This window comes from Haliotis rufescens, unplaced genomic scaffold (assembly GCF_023055435.1).
Source record: "Haliotis rufescens isolate VD_foot unplaced genomic scaffold, xgHalRufe1.0.p SCAF_10, whole genome shotgun sequence".
Lineage (NCBI taxonomy): Eukaryota > Metazoa > Mollusca > Gastropoda > Lepetellida > Haliotidae > Haliotis > Haliotis rufescens.
Genome location: NW_025963780.1, coordinates 25,056,465 through 25,075,327, shown reverse-complemented (window position 1 = coordinate 25,075,327; position 18,863 = coordinate 25,056,465). Strand labels below are relative to the sequence as shown.

Genomic DNA, 18,863 nt, shown 5'->3' with positions numbered 1-18,863 from the left:
TAATGAGATTGGTGTATTATATATACCAAGTCTGTTATGGAGACACTGGATAATCGATGCTGTTGTCAGTTGTGACGTGCACCCAGTTTGATTTAGAGTGTCTGTAATGTGCTGTTGGGAGGAACATAAACTTCAATCCGTGACCCAATCGTGATGTGTAAATGCCCACCCGCTTACTTACGTACTCTGCTTTCAAACTGCTAGTAAACTGTCAAGTGCTGTCAGAGTGAGGGTAGAATTAAGAGTTATCTGTCCCCGGTTCTTTACGAACATGACAGGCATTTAAGGGGACAGTTTTGTGTGTTTTTAATTCATGCATGAACTAATTTCCGAGTGTGACGTCACATGCACGAACGAAAACAATAGAGCTCCGCACAGCGAAGCCACCATCGCAAGTGCTGCATGTGCAGAGTAAACTGGCTTCAGTCTTGTTAGAGGTAGATTGAAGAGAAAACTCGTGCGAAAACTCGTGTTACAAAAACACTAATTGCCAGCTTGAGTAGGTTAGAAGCTATTGTGGGGGCACGGGTGGCCCAGTCGTCTAAGGCGCCGCAATTCGCTGTGCAGAGTTGCGTCCCTTGGACACGCCAGAAACCTATGATTGAGGGTTCGGATCCCGGTTCGCCCCGATTATGTTTCTAGGTTGGCCAGCACCATACCCGTGCTCGTGGGTTTCACCGTAGGTGGTAAACGTCTAAGACCTGCATGACTTCGGACTTTCCTCACACATTAAGCTGACACGCCGTGATATAAGTGGAATACTGTTAAAAACGGCGTTAAACACAACTCACTCACTCACTTGATTCAAAAACGAAAACAGTCCTGTTTCGAGACATTTGGCAGTGACAAAATTCTGGCCATTCATGATTGCACAAACATATACATATTACAGGGTCTGTTACTTATTGCGTGTATTTGATCCGTTGTGTTGCCTGCTTCGATTGTAAACCTAAAACTGCGCCTTTCAAAATAATGTATTGATCTCGCGTGTTGGCAGTTTCTGATTTCACTGTTTATTTCTGTACGTGCCAAATTCTGAGTTAACCTTTGCCTTTGGAAATGACCTTGAAACACCACTCGCGAACACCTGGTATCATCACTATTAGATAGTAATTCATAAACACATGCTCATGATTTAGTAGGAATCGTACAATCGACTCTGCTCTTAGCAGAGATTTCTGATGAATATGGAAAGGGTTTTATCGCTTTTATGTCAAGCCATAGTCACAGAGCCATATCACTGGTGATAATTTTCATTATATCTGTAGGTTCAGATCTGCTTGAAGTCCAATTGGCTGGGCATTACAGAATATATCCCGCCGCCGGACTTCCGGGTTAGAATAGTTCCCCAGCAGCCTACAGGCTCGGCGGACGAGGCGGCGTAATGGTCGGAGACGTGATAGATTGCGCGTCATCGTACCCCGATCGTTGCTCATAATATTAATCAGTTTTTTCTTGTCTAGACAGATTACTTACAGGGCGCCGTCATATAGCTTGAAAAATGCCGAGTGGGGGGTTAAACGACAATCAAGGATATATCTGACATTTAGATTTCTGTATACATCGTTTGTTAGCAGGGTAATCCTATGGTCAGAAGGTGTAATCATAATTGATATTGTTATGTGGCAGTGGAGATTGTTGTTGTAAGCTTATTTGTAGTGACTGTCAGTGGAAACATATGCTCGTAGACTGTCGAGTGTTGTAGTGGCCAGTTTGTAACAGGGAGTGTGGTTTAGAATTACCTCCTTTGGTTGTTGACAAACACGGGAAAGTTTGATCGTTCGAGAAGTTTCGGGGTGGGACATTTTCTAGAAGGCGGGCTGTGATTCGTGGCCTTTTCCGACAAGCCAAGTACGGATTGGATGCCTATCAAAAATCACCGAGTTCCTGCTATTTCTGGAACACAGACGCCGTCATATAGCTGGAATATTGCTGAGGACTGCATTACACAACATAAATAAATAAATAAATAAATAAATCTTCCCATCTAGTAACCATACATTTATTCTTAAGATCAATACACAAACTTGTATATATCAAATATGACTTGTTCGATGAAATATTTGCTTTGGTTAACGCGTCCCTGATTCGTAGATCGTGCGTCATCAGTAACATATTACTACAAAGGAGATGATGAGCAATGAACGGTAGAACTCAGCAGTGACACGCTGAACAGCTGATGCCAGCTGGTGAGGGGATGAAGGTTCATATGAGAGTCATCTTCTGGCGTTCATACTCCAGCATGTGTTCGTAGCTCCACTCATCGTACCACCGACAGCTGCCGTATTCAAACTCGTCACAGGACACCCGTGGCTGCCCCGCCTCTCTCTGGGGTAGCGGTGGTTCTGGGGGACGCTTGCCCAGAGAATAAAAGCTCTTGTAGTAGTACCTGTTAACACATGCAGTAGTTTGGTCGGATGATGAAGGGCAAGGACGTACCCCACCCACTCCCCCACCCGCACCCCACCCGTATGTTACCTACGACCCTCCCAGTTGCATAGATGATTGACGCACCCCGCCAACAACACAAGCAAGGATAACAGACATGACACAAATGACATTTAACTTTCTATATGGGCATCAACAAGCAATGCAATATTTGATGTTTGTTTGTTTGTTTGTTGTTTAACGCCGCAATATTCCAGCTATAGGACGGCGGTCTGTAAATAATCGAGTCTGAACCAGACTATCCACTAACTGACAACATGAGCATTGATCTACGCAATTGGGATACGATGACATGCATCAACCAAGTCAGCGAGCCTGACCACCCGATCCCATTGGTCGCCTCTTACTGCAAGCATGGGTTGCTGAAGATCTATTCTAACCAGGCTCTTCACGGGTCGCCGATATTTGAATGATTTATACACCTTCAAAAGTCGCACTTATTATTTTCCTTGTTATAACAGCCCCAAACCCGAGTCCATATGTTACACCAAACGTCTAAGACCTGCATCCCTCCAAGCTTTCCACCCATATATGGATATAACTGAACTACAGTTCAAAGGGGAGGTAACCCAACCAACTCACTTTGCCATGTACTCATTGTACCTAGAAGCCAAAAGTGACATCATAGACTTTAACCATTTTTTCTGAAATACTGTGCAAAGGTAAGGTGCTAGCAGACCAAAGCTCATGCAAGACGAATTTGGATTCGAACAACGACCGGCGGATCCTAACGGCTAGGGGAAGAACCTCTGCATCGGGTGCTGTTTAAACGCTATAGTTATTAGGGAGCCGAAAGATAGCCTTACCATCGTATAAGGATGTACTTGTTGCCCTTGTCGACTCTGGACGCCGTGTGGATAGAGTGGCGCTCACAGTCGCCATCAGGGCTCATATTGTTCCATACCAATGCCCGACCTTTCCGTGGCTTTACCCATATACCCAGCTCTGTGAAGACAAGAGAGGTTTAACATGTAGTTGTACATGTATATACTAGTACATGTTTGCATTCACATTATGAAGCCTCTGCCTTAGCTTCGATATCGCTACCGTGAGTTATTTTAAGGCTGAGTGTCCAGAGATTGATATGAAAAATATATACTTGTTTGTTGTTTATATATGTCATATGAACAACAGGTGTTTATAAAGTAGGTAAGGTTTTGTTTGTTTTGTTCTTTGTTTAACGCTGCTCTAGTTTTCTCGTCTGGTAAAACTCTGCACCATAACTTCCCTTTGAATCTGATTCGAATGACAGGATACTTTTAACAAGGCCGACCATCCAATCAAGCATTCTATGTAATACCCGTTCGTTGGGGATGATTGGTTGAGTTTTTTTCTTATTGTGTTCTTAATATGTTTTTTAGTAAACTGACAGAAATTGTTCAAAATTAGAATGGATGCACACGCAAAATGTCATGGTATTTTGAATACATACAGGTGGATGTTGTTTGTTTTTTAACGCTGACTCAGTAATATTCTAGCCATATGACCGCGGTCTTTAAATAATCGAATCTGGACCAGACAATCTACTGATTGCCAATACAGCGAAGCCTGATCACCGACAGCCGCAAAACCTACCCGGGAAGCGTGTTTCGCCGCCTTCCTCGACGTCCTGGAGATACACCAGCACAGTGGCGACCCTGTCCCTCTTGTCCTCTCCCCCTTCCACGCAGTCTGTGTGGGACTTGTACGCTGCAACGTCATCAACGCCATGACAGATATTGAACAGAAAGGGGAGTAACTCTCAAGTTTTTACTTGAGCTACACTTCTCAAAAATATTTCTTTAAAAAATGCATAGTACTGGTGCATGCTTCACTGGGATAAAGGTGAATTTATTATTTTTTTCACATTGTTTTGAATTTTAATAAAAACAATATGGTTTATATCAACATACACTTATTGTTAATGTTCAGTTATGAATGAATTAATATAACACTTTCTCATGCCTTTTGCAAAACTTAATGTTTTTACAAGTGTGGTATCATAGGGTAACTATGACCGAATGTTGTTTACCTTACATATGGGTATTGGAGACATTTGTAAACAAGCGAGGGTCACTCTAAATACGTATTTCAATAATTCCAACACTTTATTAACAGGCTATTGTGTCAGGTAACACTTTTGGGAGGTTCCGAGAATCAAAACAAAATAGAAATAAGTACACTATCTTAGTATCAATTGTGAATTGTATTTTGTACACCAATAGGTTGTCTGTACAGAGAAATCGCCGAGGTGGATCGGGTGGCCCCAGTCGTCTAAAGCACCACATTGCGTGGTGTGGAGTCGCGTCCCTTAGGCGTGCCCGGAACCTATGATCGTGGGTTCGAAACCCAGGTTCGTTTACCATCATCACAACCTTGCTCGTAGGTTCACCAACATGGGCAATTGTCTGAGAATTTGCTTGTTTTGCTTGTTTTGTTGTTTGATGCCGCACTCAGCAATATCCCAGCTATATGACGGCGGTCTGTAAATAATCGAGTCTGGACCAGACAATCCAGTGATTGATTTTATGAGCATCGATCCACGCAATTGGGATACGATGGCATGCATCAATCAAGTCAGCGAACCTGATCACCCGATCCCGTTAGTCGCCTCTTACAACAAACATAGTCGCCTTTTGTGGCAAGCATGGGTTGCTGTATTCTACCCCGGATCTTCACGGTCGTCTAAGACCTACGTCCCTTCCGGTATCCTCCTGAGCATATGAAGCTGAAGCGCCGTGGTATAACTGCCATATACTGTCCGTAGCGGTGTTGAACGAAACTGACAAATATTTATAGAACAGACTAACCCTTTCCTTTTGGATATGACGTCAGCTGAAACTTCCCGCCATTTTCCTGATCAAGACCCATCGCGGCCTTGACCCTGTTAGCAAAGATGGTAGAGAACTTGCTTTCTCCTGGGTAGAAGGCCGTGCTATAGCTCCAATTCCGGTGAATGAAGTCGGCAATTTGGCGGGAAAATGTGGCATTCACGCATTTTGTTCCTGTGAAAGGTGTATTATCATAATGACGACGATCAAGCAATTCAATAAAACATAAACATAATCGCGGGGAGGGAATTTCGTTGTCAGCAATACCCCACGGAGCCATACCAACCAGCCATGCAACCGGGACATTGTGACACTCGCAGTCGCAGAGGTAACCTCCCAAAACCCCTACATCCCATTTCCCCTACAGCTTAAGACAACAAAGTTCACGGTCCATGGCACTGCTAATCCCTAGTCTGTTACCTATTTCATACAATGGAACAACCCAAGAAACTCGAATAGATTGAGATAAATATTTAATTACGATTACGATATTATTCAAAATTCATAATACATTATAATAAAATGTTCATTTTTCATAATTCATAATACATTATGATAAAATTGACCCAACATTTCTCTTAGCCCATGTCAAAATAGCTGCAATGGAAATTCTAAAATAAACATTTCTAAAACTCCTTAATATCAAATGGCACTAGTTCAGTATGCGCTTTATACATAGACATGCAATATTTGGCAAGGAAATATTTAACAGTTTATTTGTTATACTACTTAAGTAAACCAATCCTATATTAAAACTTAAATCCAACTTGTTGTCATGGAAACATAAACAATAAAAATTTCTAAAAGTGCTATATATCAAAAGGCACCAGTTCAGTAGACATGCAAAGTTTTGTAAGAAAGTATTTAACGGTTTTTGAGTTACACTCTGGAAACGAACACCCTCCCTGTAAAACCTAAGTCCAACTTATTGCCATGGAAACGTGAAAAATAATTTTTTTCCTAAAATGCCTAAATAGCAGGAGGCACCAGTCCAGTATGTGCCTGGTAAACATGCACAGTTTTTGTTGGAAAGTATTGAATGGGTTAAGAGTTATGCTCCGGAAACAAACTCTACCCTATAGAACCTAAGTCCAACTTGTTGCAATGGAAAGTAAAAGATAAAAAATAGCAAAAGGCACCAGTTCAGCATGAGCCTGATGGACATGCAAAGTTTCGTAGAGAAATATTTAACGGTTTCTGGGTTATGCTCCGGAAACGATTTCCGCACGCACGCACGCACGCTGGGGCGGGGCGGGGCGGGGCGGGGCGGGGGATAATAATTGTTTCTTCCTATTGTTATTTTTGTAATTTCTAAAAATTGTCTTCTCATCAAACAGGCATCTTTCATTACACTTACATTAATTCTTTTTTTTAAAAACTTTCCTTTAAGTCCCCTTATCCCCTAAAGCTCTACCCCTTTCATTTCTACTACCTCTACTCCAGACCTTAATTTCTCCTTTAGGTGAGTTCATAATGCCAGACAGGTAAATGCCGCGTGTTGTTTTAACTAATTGTAGGGGAACTGGGTTGTAGGGGAAATGGGATGTAGGGGTTTTGGGAGATAACCGTCGCAGAGGATCCACATTTGGACGCCGGGGAACAATCCGGATCCTATGCAAGGTGTCCACTGCATTTAATATGACTCAGGGGGCACGGGTGGCCCAGTCGTCTAAGGCGCCGCGATTCGCTGTGCAGAGTTGCGTCCCTTAGGCACGCCAGAAACCTATGATTGTGGGCTCGAAACCCGGTTCGCCCCGATTATGTTTCTAGGTTTGTCAGCACCGTGCCCGTGATCGCGGGTTTCACCAGAGTGGTAAACGTCTGAGACCTGCATCACTTCGGGCTTTCCTCCCACATTTAGCTGACACACCGAGATATAACTGTAATACTGTTAAAAGCGGCGTTAAACCCAACTCACTCACTCACTAATATGACTGACGTTAACCCAATGGCAACCAGTACTGCTAAACCTTGACGAACAACTGCCACTGCAGCAAGCCATGTGCTTACTTCACACAATGCATTCGATGCGGAAAATGGGTTCTCAGCTCGAGTTGTGCCCTTTAGCTACAAGGGATCCGGAGGTCTTCGGTTCGGAGCGGCGTAAAAATAAACTCACTCACTATACAATACAATCTCATTAAAATCAGATCTTAGTTCTCGCTATCGCTAAACAAAGATCTGAGGACATCCCATTACGGGTCACGCCAGAACGACCTTTCACCCAACCAATCAGAGCGTCGCTTACCAGATTATGAAAGTGACAGTCGGAATGTGTTTTATAATCATGCAACCACGAAATATTTAACACGGGGTATTCCGAACGACAGTTACGGGTTTGATGATTATATCCATTACAATCTAGTCCATCTTTAAGCCATTCCAGAATGTTGTTCGTATCAGTTTTAATTTTTCTAATCGAGAATACGTCAAAATATGTTTCGAAGCGTAGTCGCCAATTTGAAACTAGTGTCGTAAAGCGCGAGAAAGCTGCCTTCTGATTGGCTAATGTCGATTTCTTGTCAGTCATTTCATTGGTCAGTCAAAATTCGCGAAAGGTCGTTCTGACGTGACCCGTAATGGGATGTCCTCAGATCTTTGTTTATCGGTAGCGAAAACTAATATCGGATTTTAATGAGATTGTATACAATACGGAATGAGTGGATTAATTTAATAGTTTTTTGATTTCTTAGCTATAACCTGGTTTGAATAGCATGATGCATAATACTGTGTTATACTATGTAATACTTGAATTTTATCGGTCAATGACGTTTTGATAAATTTCCATGTGGACATTTGCCGATCTCTGTCTTTCAAGCTCCTTGCAGCGAAACGGCGTTGCGTAATGTATTTGAAAATTGACTTTAGATGTACAACTTACAGCGATTGAGTATTGTTTTACGCCGCTTTTAGCATTATTCGAGCAATATCACCGCGGGGAACACCAGAAATGGGCTTCACACATTATTCCCATGTGGGGAATCGAACCTGGGTCTTCGGCGTGACGAGCGAACACTTTTACCACTAGGCTAACCCACCGCCCCGTACAACTTATAATATAAGTCTTATATCTGACCGTGTGTAAATACGTTAGGTGTGACACGTATTTTCTTTTTGGCTTCTTTCAGGTGTTTCTTCAGTGTGCCAATGCTGTCGAAACACAAGATGGGGTCCTGTTTGGCGGCATCCTGCACGTGCTTGTCGTGCGCTTTCATTAGCCCGTCACACTCATCCTTCGACAGGAACTCCTCGAACAGGAACACCCTGATCATAACAGTAAGGAAGAGTGAGTGGGTGGATTAAGTTTTACGCTGCTATTGTCGGTATTCCTGGGAGATCTCCCGAGAGTCTGTTGCTATTATCACGTGACACAGGTAACCGGTTAGAAACGTCGCATTTCACTGCTGTCAGTAACAGTGAGTGAGTGAGTTGGGTTTAACGCCGCTTTTTTTAAACATTATTCCAGTTATATCACGGCGTGTCAGCTTAATGTGGGAGGAAAGCCCGAAGTAATGCAGGTCTCAGACGTTTACCACTTCGGTGAAACCCACGAGCACGGGTATGGTGCTGACAAACCTAGAAACATAATTGGGGCGAACCGGGATTCGGACCCACAATCATAGGTTTCTGGCGTGTCCAAGAGACGCAACTCTGCACAGCGAATCACGGCGCTTTAGACGACTGGGCCACCCGTGCCCCGTGTCAGTAACACAGTAACCATGCTGGTAGTCGGGGTGAAGACTGGGGTGGGGGTGGCTGTCGATGAGGGTATGGGTTTGCGTGTGTGTGGTTGGGTTTGGGTCAGCGTGTATATTCTTGATCATGCTCGACTGGGTTGGCCTCACACCTTTCTTCAAGAAGTATCTTAAAGAAGAGACCCGTGGAGATCCGGGGTAGAATTGGTCTTCAGCAACCCGTGCTTGTCGTAAGAGGTGACTAACGGGATCGAGTGATCAGGCTCGCTGACTTCATGAGTGAGTGAGTGAGTGAGTTGGGTTTAACGCCGCTTTAAACAGTATTCCAGTTATATCACGGCGTGTCAGCTTAATGTGGGAGGAAAGCCCGAAGTGATGCAGGTGTCAGACGTTTACCACTTCGGTGAAACCCACAAGCAAGGGTATGGTGCTGACATACCTAGAAACATAATCAGGGCGAACCGGGATTCGAACCCACAATCATAGGTTTCTGGCATGTCCAAGCGACGCAACTCTGCTGACTTGTTTGATGCATGTCATCGTATATCAACTGCGTAGATCGATGTTCATAATATCAATCACTGGATGGTCTGGTCCAGACTCGATTATTTAAAGACCGTCGTCATATAGCTGGAATATTGCGGAGTGCGGCGTTAAACAACAAACAAAAACACCACACAAATATTAAAGAAGTGCTAGCCTCGGCCGAAGGGACAGTACTATGGAAAAAGCTGAGTATTAATCATGGGCGGATACAGCTTTTTTTAAAAGGGGGAGGGGGGTGCACAATTAAGATCTATTTATTGTCTTTGGTGGTAATTTACACCCCCTCTCTGTATCCGCCAATGTTAATCGTCATTTGTCTTAAGTATTAATCATCATTCGTTAATTATTCATAATCATTTGTTAAGTATTAATCATCATTTGTTAATAATTAATCACAATTCGTTCATTATTTATCATCATTTGTTTAGTATTAATCATCATTTGTTAAGTATATTAATCACCATTTGTTAAGTATATTAATCACCATTTGTTAAGAATTTGTTAAGTATTAATCATCATGGAATAAGTCGGGACATCCGTTGCACCGAAAGTAATACACGCCCCTCAAAAATGCCTACCGTATTCGACTTAAGAAGCGCCCAGGGCGCTCTCAAAATTAGAAATAGGGGGCTCTTATTAGAATATTATTTTGGTGAAAAACAACAGCGTTGAAAGATAAATTTCGTGGTTTATGCTGACAGCCTGAAATGTTTATATACGACAAATATATTTTTCCAGAATTTAATTGCCTATAATTAAGGGTGCATATAACACACGAGTGCGTATTATACGCGAAAAAAATAAGTCTTGTGTACATTGATCAATCCGAAGGGGTGCTGATTGGGATTGTTCACTAGTCAATATTTTAGCAAATATCGCCGTGGGCGCTTATTATAGCGGGGCGCTTATTACGTCCAATACGGTACATCAGATAAACGCCTGATAAAAATTTTGAAGGATTTATAACACAACTTAAGTTATTGAATTAGTGCAAACGTCTCTGTGGGGAAACTACACGCTAGGTTTAAGGACCTTCACAAGTAAACAACGTCCAGTTCATTAACAAGGATTTATTGTGTACGTTATCAACGGGGCACTGTTTAATATTCTAGTGCATGGTAAATATGATTTGAAAAATACTGGGAAAATATACTCCTAATGTTATAAATAAATAAAAAGATGTTCCTTGACATGATCGATGTCTTAAAAAAATATGCTGAACATTAATTTTGTTCGGCTCCTCTTTGCGAGAGAAAATGTGAACAAAACGTGTTCGGCATGGGCACTTTACTGACCTGACGCTACTGTTGGTTGGCTTCTGTGGCAACAATTCCACGGGCGGGATTCGTCGCCCATCGGCAAATATCTTCTTAGCTGTGACGGTGCTCAAAATCCTTGCCTTGAAATCACGAACCTCCTTTGGCAAATCCTGGTTATCTTGAGAGGGCGTCTTCTCCTCCTGCTCTTTCTGCCTTGTCTTTGGCTTAGCTTCTTTCGACTTTTTCTTGACAGGCTCTTTAGTCAAGTCCTCCATTTTAATGTCAAGAGTTTTAACACCAGCTTCGTCTTTCGTAAATTTGATAAACTTCTTTTCATCCTCTTGTGCTGTTTTTCTTGATGAATCTCTGTCAGACATTTTCTCCCGTTCTTTTCTCTTCACCTCATCTTTCAGTCGTCTTTCTTGTTCTCGTTCAACCTCAGGATTGTTTTTGATGGGTTCTTCCTTTAGATCTCCAATTTGATCATTTTCCACTGGTTCCTCGTCAAAATCTTCCACTTCTATCTCGCCATCCTCTTCCTCCGTCATCATTAGATCATCATGCCGTCTGCCCGCGAAGTATTCCTTCTCATCTGAGTCGAACTGTTGATCACGTCTGTGCTGATCAACCGGTTGTCCTCTTTGCTCCTTTGTAGTCGGATTCGCATCTCCCTGGAGACTGCTGACCAACCGCGTTATATCGGGGTAAAATAAGAAAGCACATATGCCGAGACCAATCAGAATAAGTAATATGATTCTAATTGATGACGTCACTGGCGCTGGAATTGAGTCACTTCCGGTATCAGTGCTATGTACGGGTACTCGCGGTTGAATGCCAGTTTGCCTCTTAGGAATTCTTTTTCTTGCCATTCCTAGATACTATGTATGAACCTATCTGAAAATAGGATGAGACATATGTACATTGGAACGATATAGGACTATACAGGTGATAGACCCGTGAAGATCCGGAGTAGAATAGTCCTTCAGCAACCCATGCTTGCCATAAAAGGCGACTATGCTAGTCGCAAGAGGCGACTAACGGGATCGGGTGGTCAAGCTCGCTGACTTGGTTGATGCATGTCATCGATCCCAATTGCGTGGGTCGATGCTCATGATGTCAATCACTGGATTGTCTGGTCCAGACTCGATTATTTACAGTCCGCCGTCATATAGCTGGAAAATTGCTGAGAGCGGTGTTAAACAACAAACAAACAAATATAGGTGATATATGCTGTAGTTGCTAGGTAGGTATTATCACTCATTTACTGCATATTCAGCGAGTGTCAAAGCTTACACGAATCTTGTTAGGGTCTCTTATGATACATACCTTATTAACAGACATTCATATGCCCAAAGTGTGATATATCCACGCCCGATCCACGCCCGTCAATGCAATACGGCAGTGTAGGCCACGTTTCCTGTACAATAGAGCATACCTGGTGGTTAAAGGTTACAGATAACGGTACCACGCTGTACTATCGGCGAGTAATACAAGTAAGGCTACTTTTGCGATAGGACATACCGTACGCCTTGAATACACACAGGTTCAACAGACGTAGCAAAATAATAAACATATCCTTTAATCAGCGCCAAATTGTCTAACGTTAGATGGAAAAAAAGACATTTGAAACAAAACTGTTATTTTCGCAAGCTCCTCTCTGAAAAAAATAAACGCCAACATCGATTTAAAACCGGAGATGAAAACTTTTCGATAAATGAAACTATCACTGCTTATTACAGACCTTCCGGTAATGTGTGTGAGAGAGTGTGTAGGTACTTTGCTATAGATCATACCATACCTTTTTTAGAAACATCGCAGCGTTGATTGCACAACTCAATCTTGAGCTTGACCTTAATTGTACGCTATAATTGCACTAGCTCCCACTTAGCTATAAGCTATTGAGTTGTCGGGTATTATTGCGATAAAACACGTAGGGTCGACTAATATCGTAATGACTATGTATATCGCACATACGTAACTTTGATAAACAAAACACTCTTTGTTTTCTGCATACAGCGAAACCCCGTTAATGCTGACAGTTCTGTTCCCACGACAGATCATCCGGATTAACACAGCCAAAGTTGTCCATTTTGGGAAGAAATCTGTTTTAAGATCTTGTTAAATTTTTCAGTGTGGGGATATCCCAATTGCGTACAACAGCGCTTACCATTACTTAGGCCTGTGTTTAGATGAACACATGGATGTGATGCAACAATAAGGCACTAAGTCAGCAAGTAGAGCCTTGTCTGCTTTGTATACAAGGTTAATTTATGCAGGGGGAATGTCATATGATGTTTTTACAAAATTGTAAGGTCTCTTGTTGGGCCTGTATTACTGTATGGTGCCAGTATTTGGGGGGGGGGGGGAGGGTACAGAGAAGTAGAAATAGTGCAGTTATAGGGGAGTAGGCAGGAATGGTACAGTTATTGCAATGAGGGGAGATATCAATCTCATAAAAATCAGATCGAAGTTCTAAGAACTAAGATCTGATTTTAATGAGATTGGGGAGATATGGGATGGTGTTCTGTGAATGTCAGTCAGAAAACAGAGTCTTTTAGACATCTCTATCGTCTTAAATTCATGCGACCTGCTCTCATTCTCACACAAATTCCTAAATAGGCTAGACTTAAAAGGGGATCTTGAGACTGTAGGGTTTTAAGCATGTTAGTTTAATGGTGAACTTTACAATGTAAATGATTGGGGAGCAAAACGTTGTGTTTATCATGTTAAACGATTTATAATGAAGAGAGATGTTAATAATTGGCATATTTTTTATGGAATGAAACAGGTATAAACCAACTCCAACTGTTGAACATTATGTTAAACATGTAATGTACAGAGACCACTGTTGTGTTTTTATCCAAATTTAGACGTGGTATTTTACCCTTGTATATTGAAACCAGTAGATATGCCAAGCCTTTTGTGCAACTTTAAGAGAGAATTTGTAAATATTGTATTTTACAAATGATGTACATGTTAAAATGGTTGTAAATTAATTTCATTTTTTAATTCAATGTAATTTTTATGATAATTTGCGTTTCAATCTTTTTAATGCGGCATATGGAAACAATCCTTGGTTTTATAACTTTATTAATGAAGATAAATTTGTATGTATATAGATATATGTATAATGAACGAAAGTAAAATACAAAGCTTTTTATCCTCAACACTTTTTAAAATGTTTAGAAGGCAAATGTTGTGAACTTTTTTTATAGGCTACAACCAAGTATTTTTTAACTTTTTATTTTATTACTTTGTTTGTTTTTGTATTGTATAGTTTGATTAAATTGTCTCAGGGGCCAATTTCTGGCTTGATGCACTGTATTTTAAGTGTAGCATGTATATTTCCTATGTTCATGTGCGTGTGACGCTTAAATAAACAATATACTACTACTACTACTACTACTACTACTACATTGCAGATGTGGGATAAAACACATGGGGATGTTTTATTAGTTTTTAATTGTAAAATAACACACTGTTAGGTGATAAATAATTATCAAATAGTCTGCAAATATAGGCTCATTGGGATTAAGCTTTCCGACAAAGTGTTTTTGATATGTAGCTTGGAATTTTATATACTATAAGTTCATAGTTGATGGATTTATACGCTTATCTTTTGAATTAATTGTTAGAGGAGCAACTTTTGTTCTTTATCTCTGCTGCTGAATATTTCATATGTGACTCAGGCGAGATTTATCGCATATGCATTTGTAGGGTATTAAAGAAGGAAAAGGGGAGCTGACTATAAAATAGTGTATCAGTGATTCAGCAACATTGTACGAGGAAATATAAACATTTTGAAGACAGTGGCTGGTCTACCAAACTAGTGAATACGCATGCGCACTCCAACAGTATAGTCATTCGGAGCAGACGATGCATTATTTTCGTATCATTAAGAACAGCATTTGTGAAGATGATGCAAATCGATTGGTTATAACAAACAACATGTAGTAATAGTGTTTCTCTATCACAAAAGATCACATTTTGTTATAAGGAAATTGGAATTCGAAACTGCGGCAAGCACATGTTCGCTTTGCCAATATGGCGTCGCTTCATAGTTGCAGTTGGATACGGAGGACGCTACTCTGAGAACGAACTATTGTCATTAACATCACCTCTTTATGTCTCAAAGATGAGTGGAATAAACCTAGAGTTGTATTTAAGCAACTGTTTGAGATTTCAGGTATGTGAAAACGAGACTAAGCGGCATTTCACTGATATCGTAGTGACAATGAGTTTGTTTTCATTGGCAACCTAGGTTTTTTCCCCAAGGGAATTGGTTTAGTGACTGTAACAATTATGCCTTATGTTATCATAATGACGCGACGTTTACAACAATTATTGTAGGATACGCATAGATAAAGAGTAGACGTATATCTTTCTTGCCTGTCAGTGATATGACATACCACATATTTTGCGACCTGAAAACCCGATCTATGTCAGTATGTGTACACTTATGGTTATGGGAAAACATGCCGGATATCTATCTACCAGTCCATGAATATTTGAGGCAGCTATACTAACTTGCATGCAAGGTGGTACCTATTTGAACAAAAATATTTAGGAAAAGCTACTTAATTCTCAGAAAAAAATAACCTGCAATTAAGCTCGTTTGTTTAGATTTCTAAATCTCATTAAACCTAAAAAATAATATCCCCATTTAACTTATTTAGCCTGCAACCTCGGGGTATCGCGGTACTTGTCATGTACGCTAAACGGAACAAAATGCACTCACTAACCTTTATGTTTATTCGTGTTCTCTATATCAGATGTCATTTATTTCATCTAACGATGCATATTTTTCTGATGAAAGTTCATTATTTACATTAGTAGCTCCGAGTAAAAGCCAGGCCTCGCGCTCTGTTTGACAAGGGAGAGAACTCCATCGTATCGCGGTACAGAGAAAAGTTGTGTATGGAGGTCCGAATTGGACAAAAAGAGGACATAATTCTACCAACCACTTGGTATGATCACGCCAGACATCAGTGATTTGTCCAGACAAGTGCAAAGACAGCACAAGTAAAATTCTAAATGTGTTATCAGCAATAAGTATTCAATGCATTTTTACCGAAAAGTAAAAGAAAAATATTTTTATAAGTCAACAACAAAATATCAGAAATGATATTTTAAGATTGTTTAAAAAAAATTGGATCACAATAATTTGTCACAAAATGGAAAAATGTTAAAAGTCAACAATAAATATATAAAAAGCACTCCTAGTATGCCCAAAGTATGTATTTATCTTTTGGTTACTAGTGAAGAACGTATTTCTAAGTTTGGCATTATGGCCCTTATGATTTCCCAATAGATTCTGGGCACAGAGCGGGGAAAAATGTGCGGACTACGTAACTACCGTTACCTCATTAGTCTCCATGAATATGCAGATGATCTAGTTCAGGTCGATAGAGAAAGTTTACTTGGGGAACTGCGGGTTATATCGTTGGCCATTGATAGATGGGGGTAAGGCAATATTACAACAGATGCCAGAAATATGTATCAACGGATTTATAACTCCTTACTTACAGCAGACAGAACATTCCGAGGAAATTGAAATTGTTTACGAAGTGAGCACTTCCTGGTTACCGATTTGCATTAATAGACAGCCGCTAAGAGCCGTGTCCCGCGTGAACTATCGGAAAACACAAATGCCGCGATATGATGAATGCCGCGGTACCATGGGGTCCGAGTATAATAGCTGCAAAATCATAGCTATTCTGCTTACCTTTAGCTATCTCACATCCTGTGGTTGCAAATACGTAACTCTGATTTATGGCTTCATAATGTGCTACTAAAATCTTAGGCTGATTTTGCACTGGCCTTTCTGTTAATATAGGAAGATTATGGCAACTTTGGCCAAAAGTGTATAGATTTGTGTTCCCAAACCATTTTCCTTTGAATGCACAAAATGTTGCTATTGAAAATGTATTTGTCAAAAGTAATGTATCTTTAAGCAATTAAGAAGGGTTCGGGATAAGTGCCCTGCCCATTGTGTCAAACTTTATAACCATGTATCGTAACATATATATAAGTACAGGAGAAAGGTTTGGCTTATGGAAAGGAACTTTTGGGAACACATTATTTGTATTTGCAAAAATAGTAGTACACTAACATATAGATATCATGATGTGTCCTTATAGGTAAACATTTTATCCATATGTGGATAAAATATACATGATATAGGAAGATATTGTATACCGATACTATGAGTTATAAATTTCATGTGCATGTGTTAACACTCTGAATTGTTTTCTATAATACATGCCATGGTAGTTGAGAGTGAATTTGAAAGTGGTAGTTATTTCTACAATGCGTGCAATTATAGTTGAGAGTGAATTTGAAAGAGGTAGTTATTTCTATACATGCCATGATAGTGGAGAATGAATTTGAAAGTGGTAGTTAACAAAAAAGCCTATTGCTATGATATGCACACAAACCTTATCATTTTGTTTAATAGAATAACAAAGAATATGGAAATACCCATTTTAGAAAAGTTATAATGAATGAAATAATCACCATTCCATCTTAACAAACCAGTTTCACCATGCTTGTGTCTATATTTGCCATTCCAGGAATTTGTTCGAGATGGAATGAAGACTCCATGTGACAGTTGATATGTCGACATTAAAAAGTGCAATGGCAAATCCCAAGAACGACCAAGGTCCCTCTGAGGAGGACATCCTAGCACAACAAAGTGCTCGTCAAGCTTCAAACTATTTTGAGAAGTTTGACCGTTATGACTGCCAGGAACTGTTGGCTCACTCTTCTACCCACTGGATGCTGTCCAATGAGGACTTCCGCCTGCCGACTGACCCCCCCGTGGGACTCATCACGAGCATCAACCCTACGGGTTCAAATTACAGTGTGATCCTCTTCCCAGAAGATGCGGATGTGGCAGAGAATCAGCCTCTTGACTACCGAGAGCTGCACCAGATTGTGAAGGAACTGACCTATGGGATATTTGTTATGCATCAGACTCCGCTCATAGCCTTGGAGGCGAACTACGACAAGAGCACATCCTGTCAGCTGCCGCCTGCCTACCTCGACACCAAGGTGGGGCAGGTGTTGGTCAATGTGGACTACATGTTGAAAGCTCTGTGGCATGGTGCTTACATCCCTAAAGATAAACGGATAAAGTTTTCTGAGCGATGGCGATCTAATTTGGATATTGATCCTAATGGGAATCCTGAGACGAAAAAGCCACTTCTGACAGAGTTCACTAGTGCTGGTAAGTAGCTCTCATAGGGGTCTGTATTAATACATCTTCCCGAGGCAAGAGAGTTAACTGACTATAAAAGTCCAGTTTCCGCCCTTGCCGAACTTGGCTGGTATTATGGAGTTAAATTTTGCATAGTCCAATCAAAATCGTGAAATGGTATTGAAATCCGGTTTGTAAACTGTCATGCAGATTTCGATTGACTGCAGTATTTGCAAAGCAACTTGTTGTCAACGGATATTTTCCAAATATTTTCATGTTTTTAATCAAGGTGCTCACGTGATTTGGTGCACTTCGCGAAGTAAGACCCGTTTTATCACAATATAGACCTTGATTATCAATCAGATCTTCTTGACTGGGCGCTGCCATTTTGTTTGAAGCAAATGCAAGTGATACGAGAGGTGGAATCTGATTGGTTCATAGGAGAGGCATAGAAGAGACATAACTCGTAATAGCAACTGGTGGCGCTACAATCGATTCCAGGAATTCCAGCCTAGTTCGGCAAGGGTGGAGACTGGACTTTAAAAGTCAGTTAACTCTCTTGCCTCGGTGGGGGCACGGGTGGCCCAGTCGTCTAAGGCGCCACGGTTTGCTGTGCAGAGTTGCGTCCCTTGGGCACGCCAGAAACCTATGATTGTGGGTTCCAATCCCGGTTCGACACGATTATGTTTCTAGGTTTGTCAGAACCATGCCCGTGCTCGTGGGTTTCACTGAAGCGGTAAACGTCTGAGACCTGCATTACCTGGGGCTTTCCTCCCACATTAAGTTGACACGTTGGATATAACTGGAATACTGTTAAAAGCGGCGTTAAATCAAACTCACTCACTCACTCTCTTGCCTCGGGAAGATGGTATTAATAATAATCATGTCATGTATTCTGTGCATGTCT

General features: G+C 41.0%; 2 protein-coding genes across 2 annotated transcripts in view; one reads left to right on the top strand and one right to left on the bottom strand.

The window, feature by feature from the left end:
* Positions 1-1,986: 1,986 nt before the first annotated feature.
* LOC124117113 lies at positions 1,987-12,225 on the bottom strand. The gene is made up of 7 exons (XM_046478843.2): positions 12,085-12,225; positions 10,795-11,652; positions 8,335-8,522; positions 5,238-5,432; positions 4,024-4,137; positions 3,255-3,393; positions 1,987-2,389 (listed from the first exon to the last, which is right to left on the bottom strand). The coding sequence occupies exons 2-7, from the start codon at positions 11,625-11,627 to the stop codon at positions 2,206-2,208; spliced, it is 1,653 nt and encodes a 550-aa protein (XP_046334799.2). The 5' UTR covers positions 11,628-11,652; positions 12,085-12,225; the 3' UTR covers positions 1,987-2,205.
* A 2,582-nt stretch (positions 12,226-14,807) lies between these two features.
* Positions 14,808-18,863, top strand: part of LOC124117112 (ankyrin and armadillo repeat-containing protein-like) — a 47,599-nt gene continuing 43,543 nt past the window's right edge. Inside the window, exons 1-2 of the mRNA XM_046478842.2 lie at positions 14,808-14,944; positions 17,331-17,986. Coding sequence (XP_046334798.1) covers positions 17,374-17,986 — 613 coding nt within the window. The 5' untranslated portion in view covers positions 14,808-14,944; positions 17,331-17,373. The remainder of the gene's footprint in view (positions 14,945-17,330; positions 17,987-18,863) is intronic.

What these genes read in the sequence shown, in the direction of transcription:
- LOC124117113 (XM_046478843.2), bottom strand. Translation starts at nt 11,627, where the DNA reads ATGGCAAGAAAAAGAATTCCTAAGAGGCAAACTGGCATTCAACCGCGA. An exon ending in CCAACCAACAGTAGCGTCAG is followed by an intron (nt 8,523 to 10,794) that starts GTCAGTAAAGTG and finishes TGTTATGATCAG; the next exon opens with GGTGTTCCTGTTCGAGGAGT. An exon ending in CGGCGAAACACGCTTCCCGG is followed by an intron (nt 3,394 to 4,023) that starts GTAGGTTTTGCG and finishes TTGTCTTCACAG; the next exon opens with AGCTGGGTATATGGGTAAAG.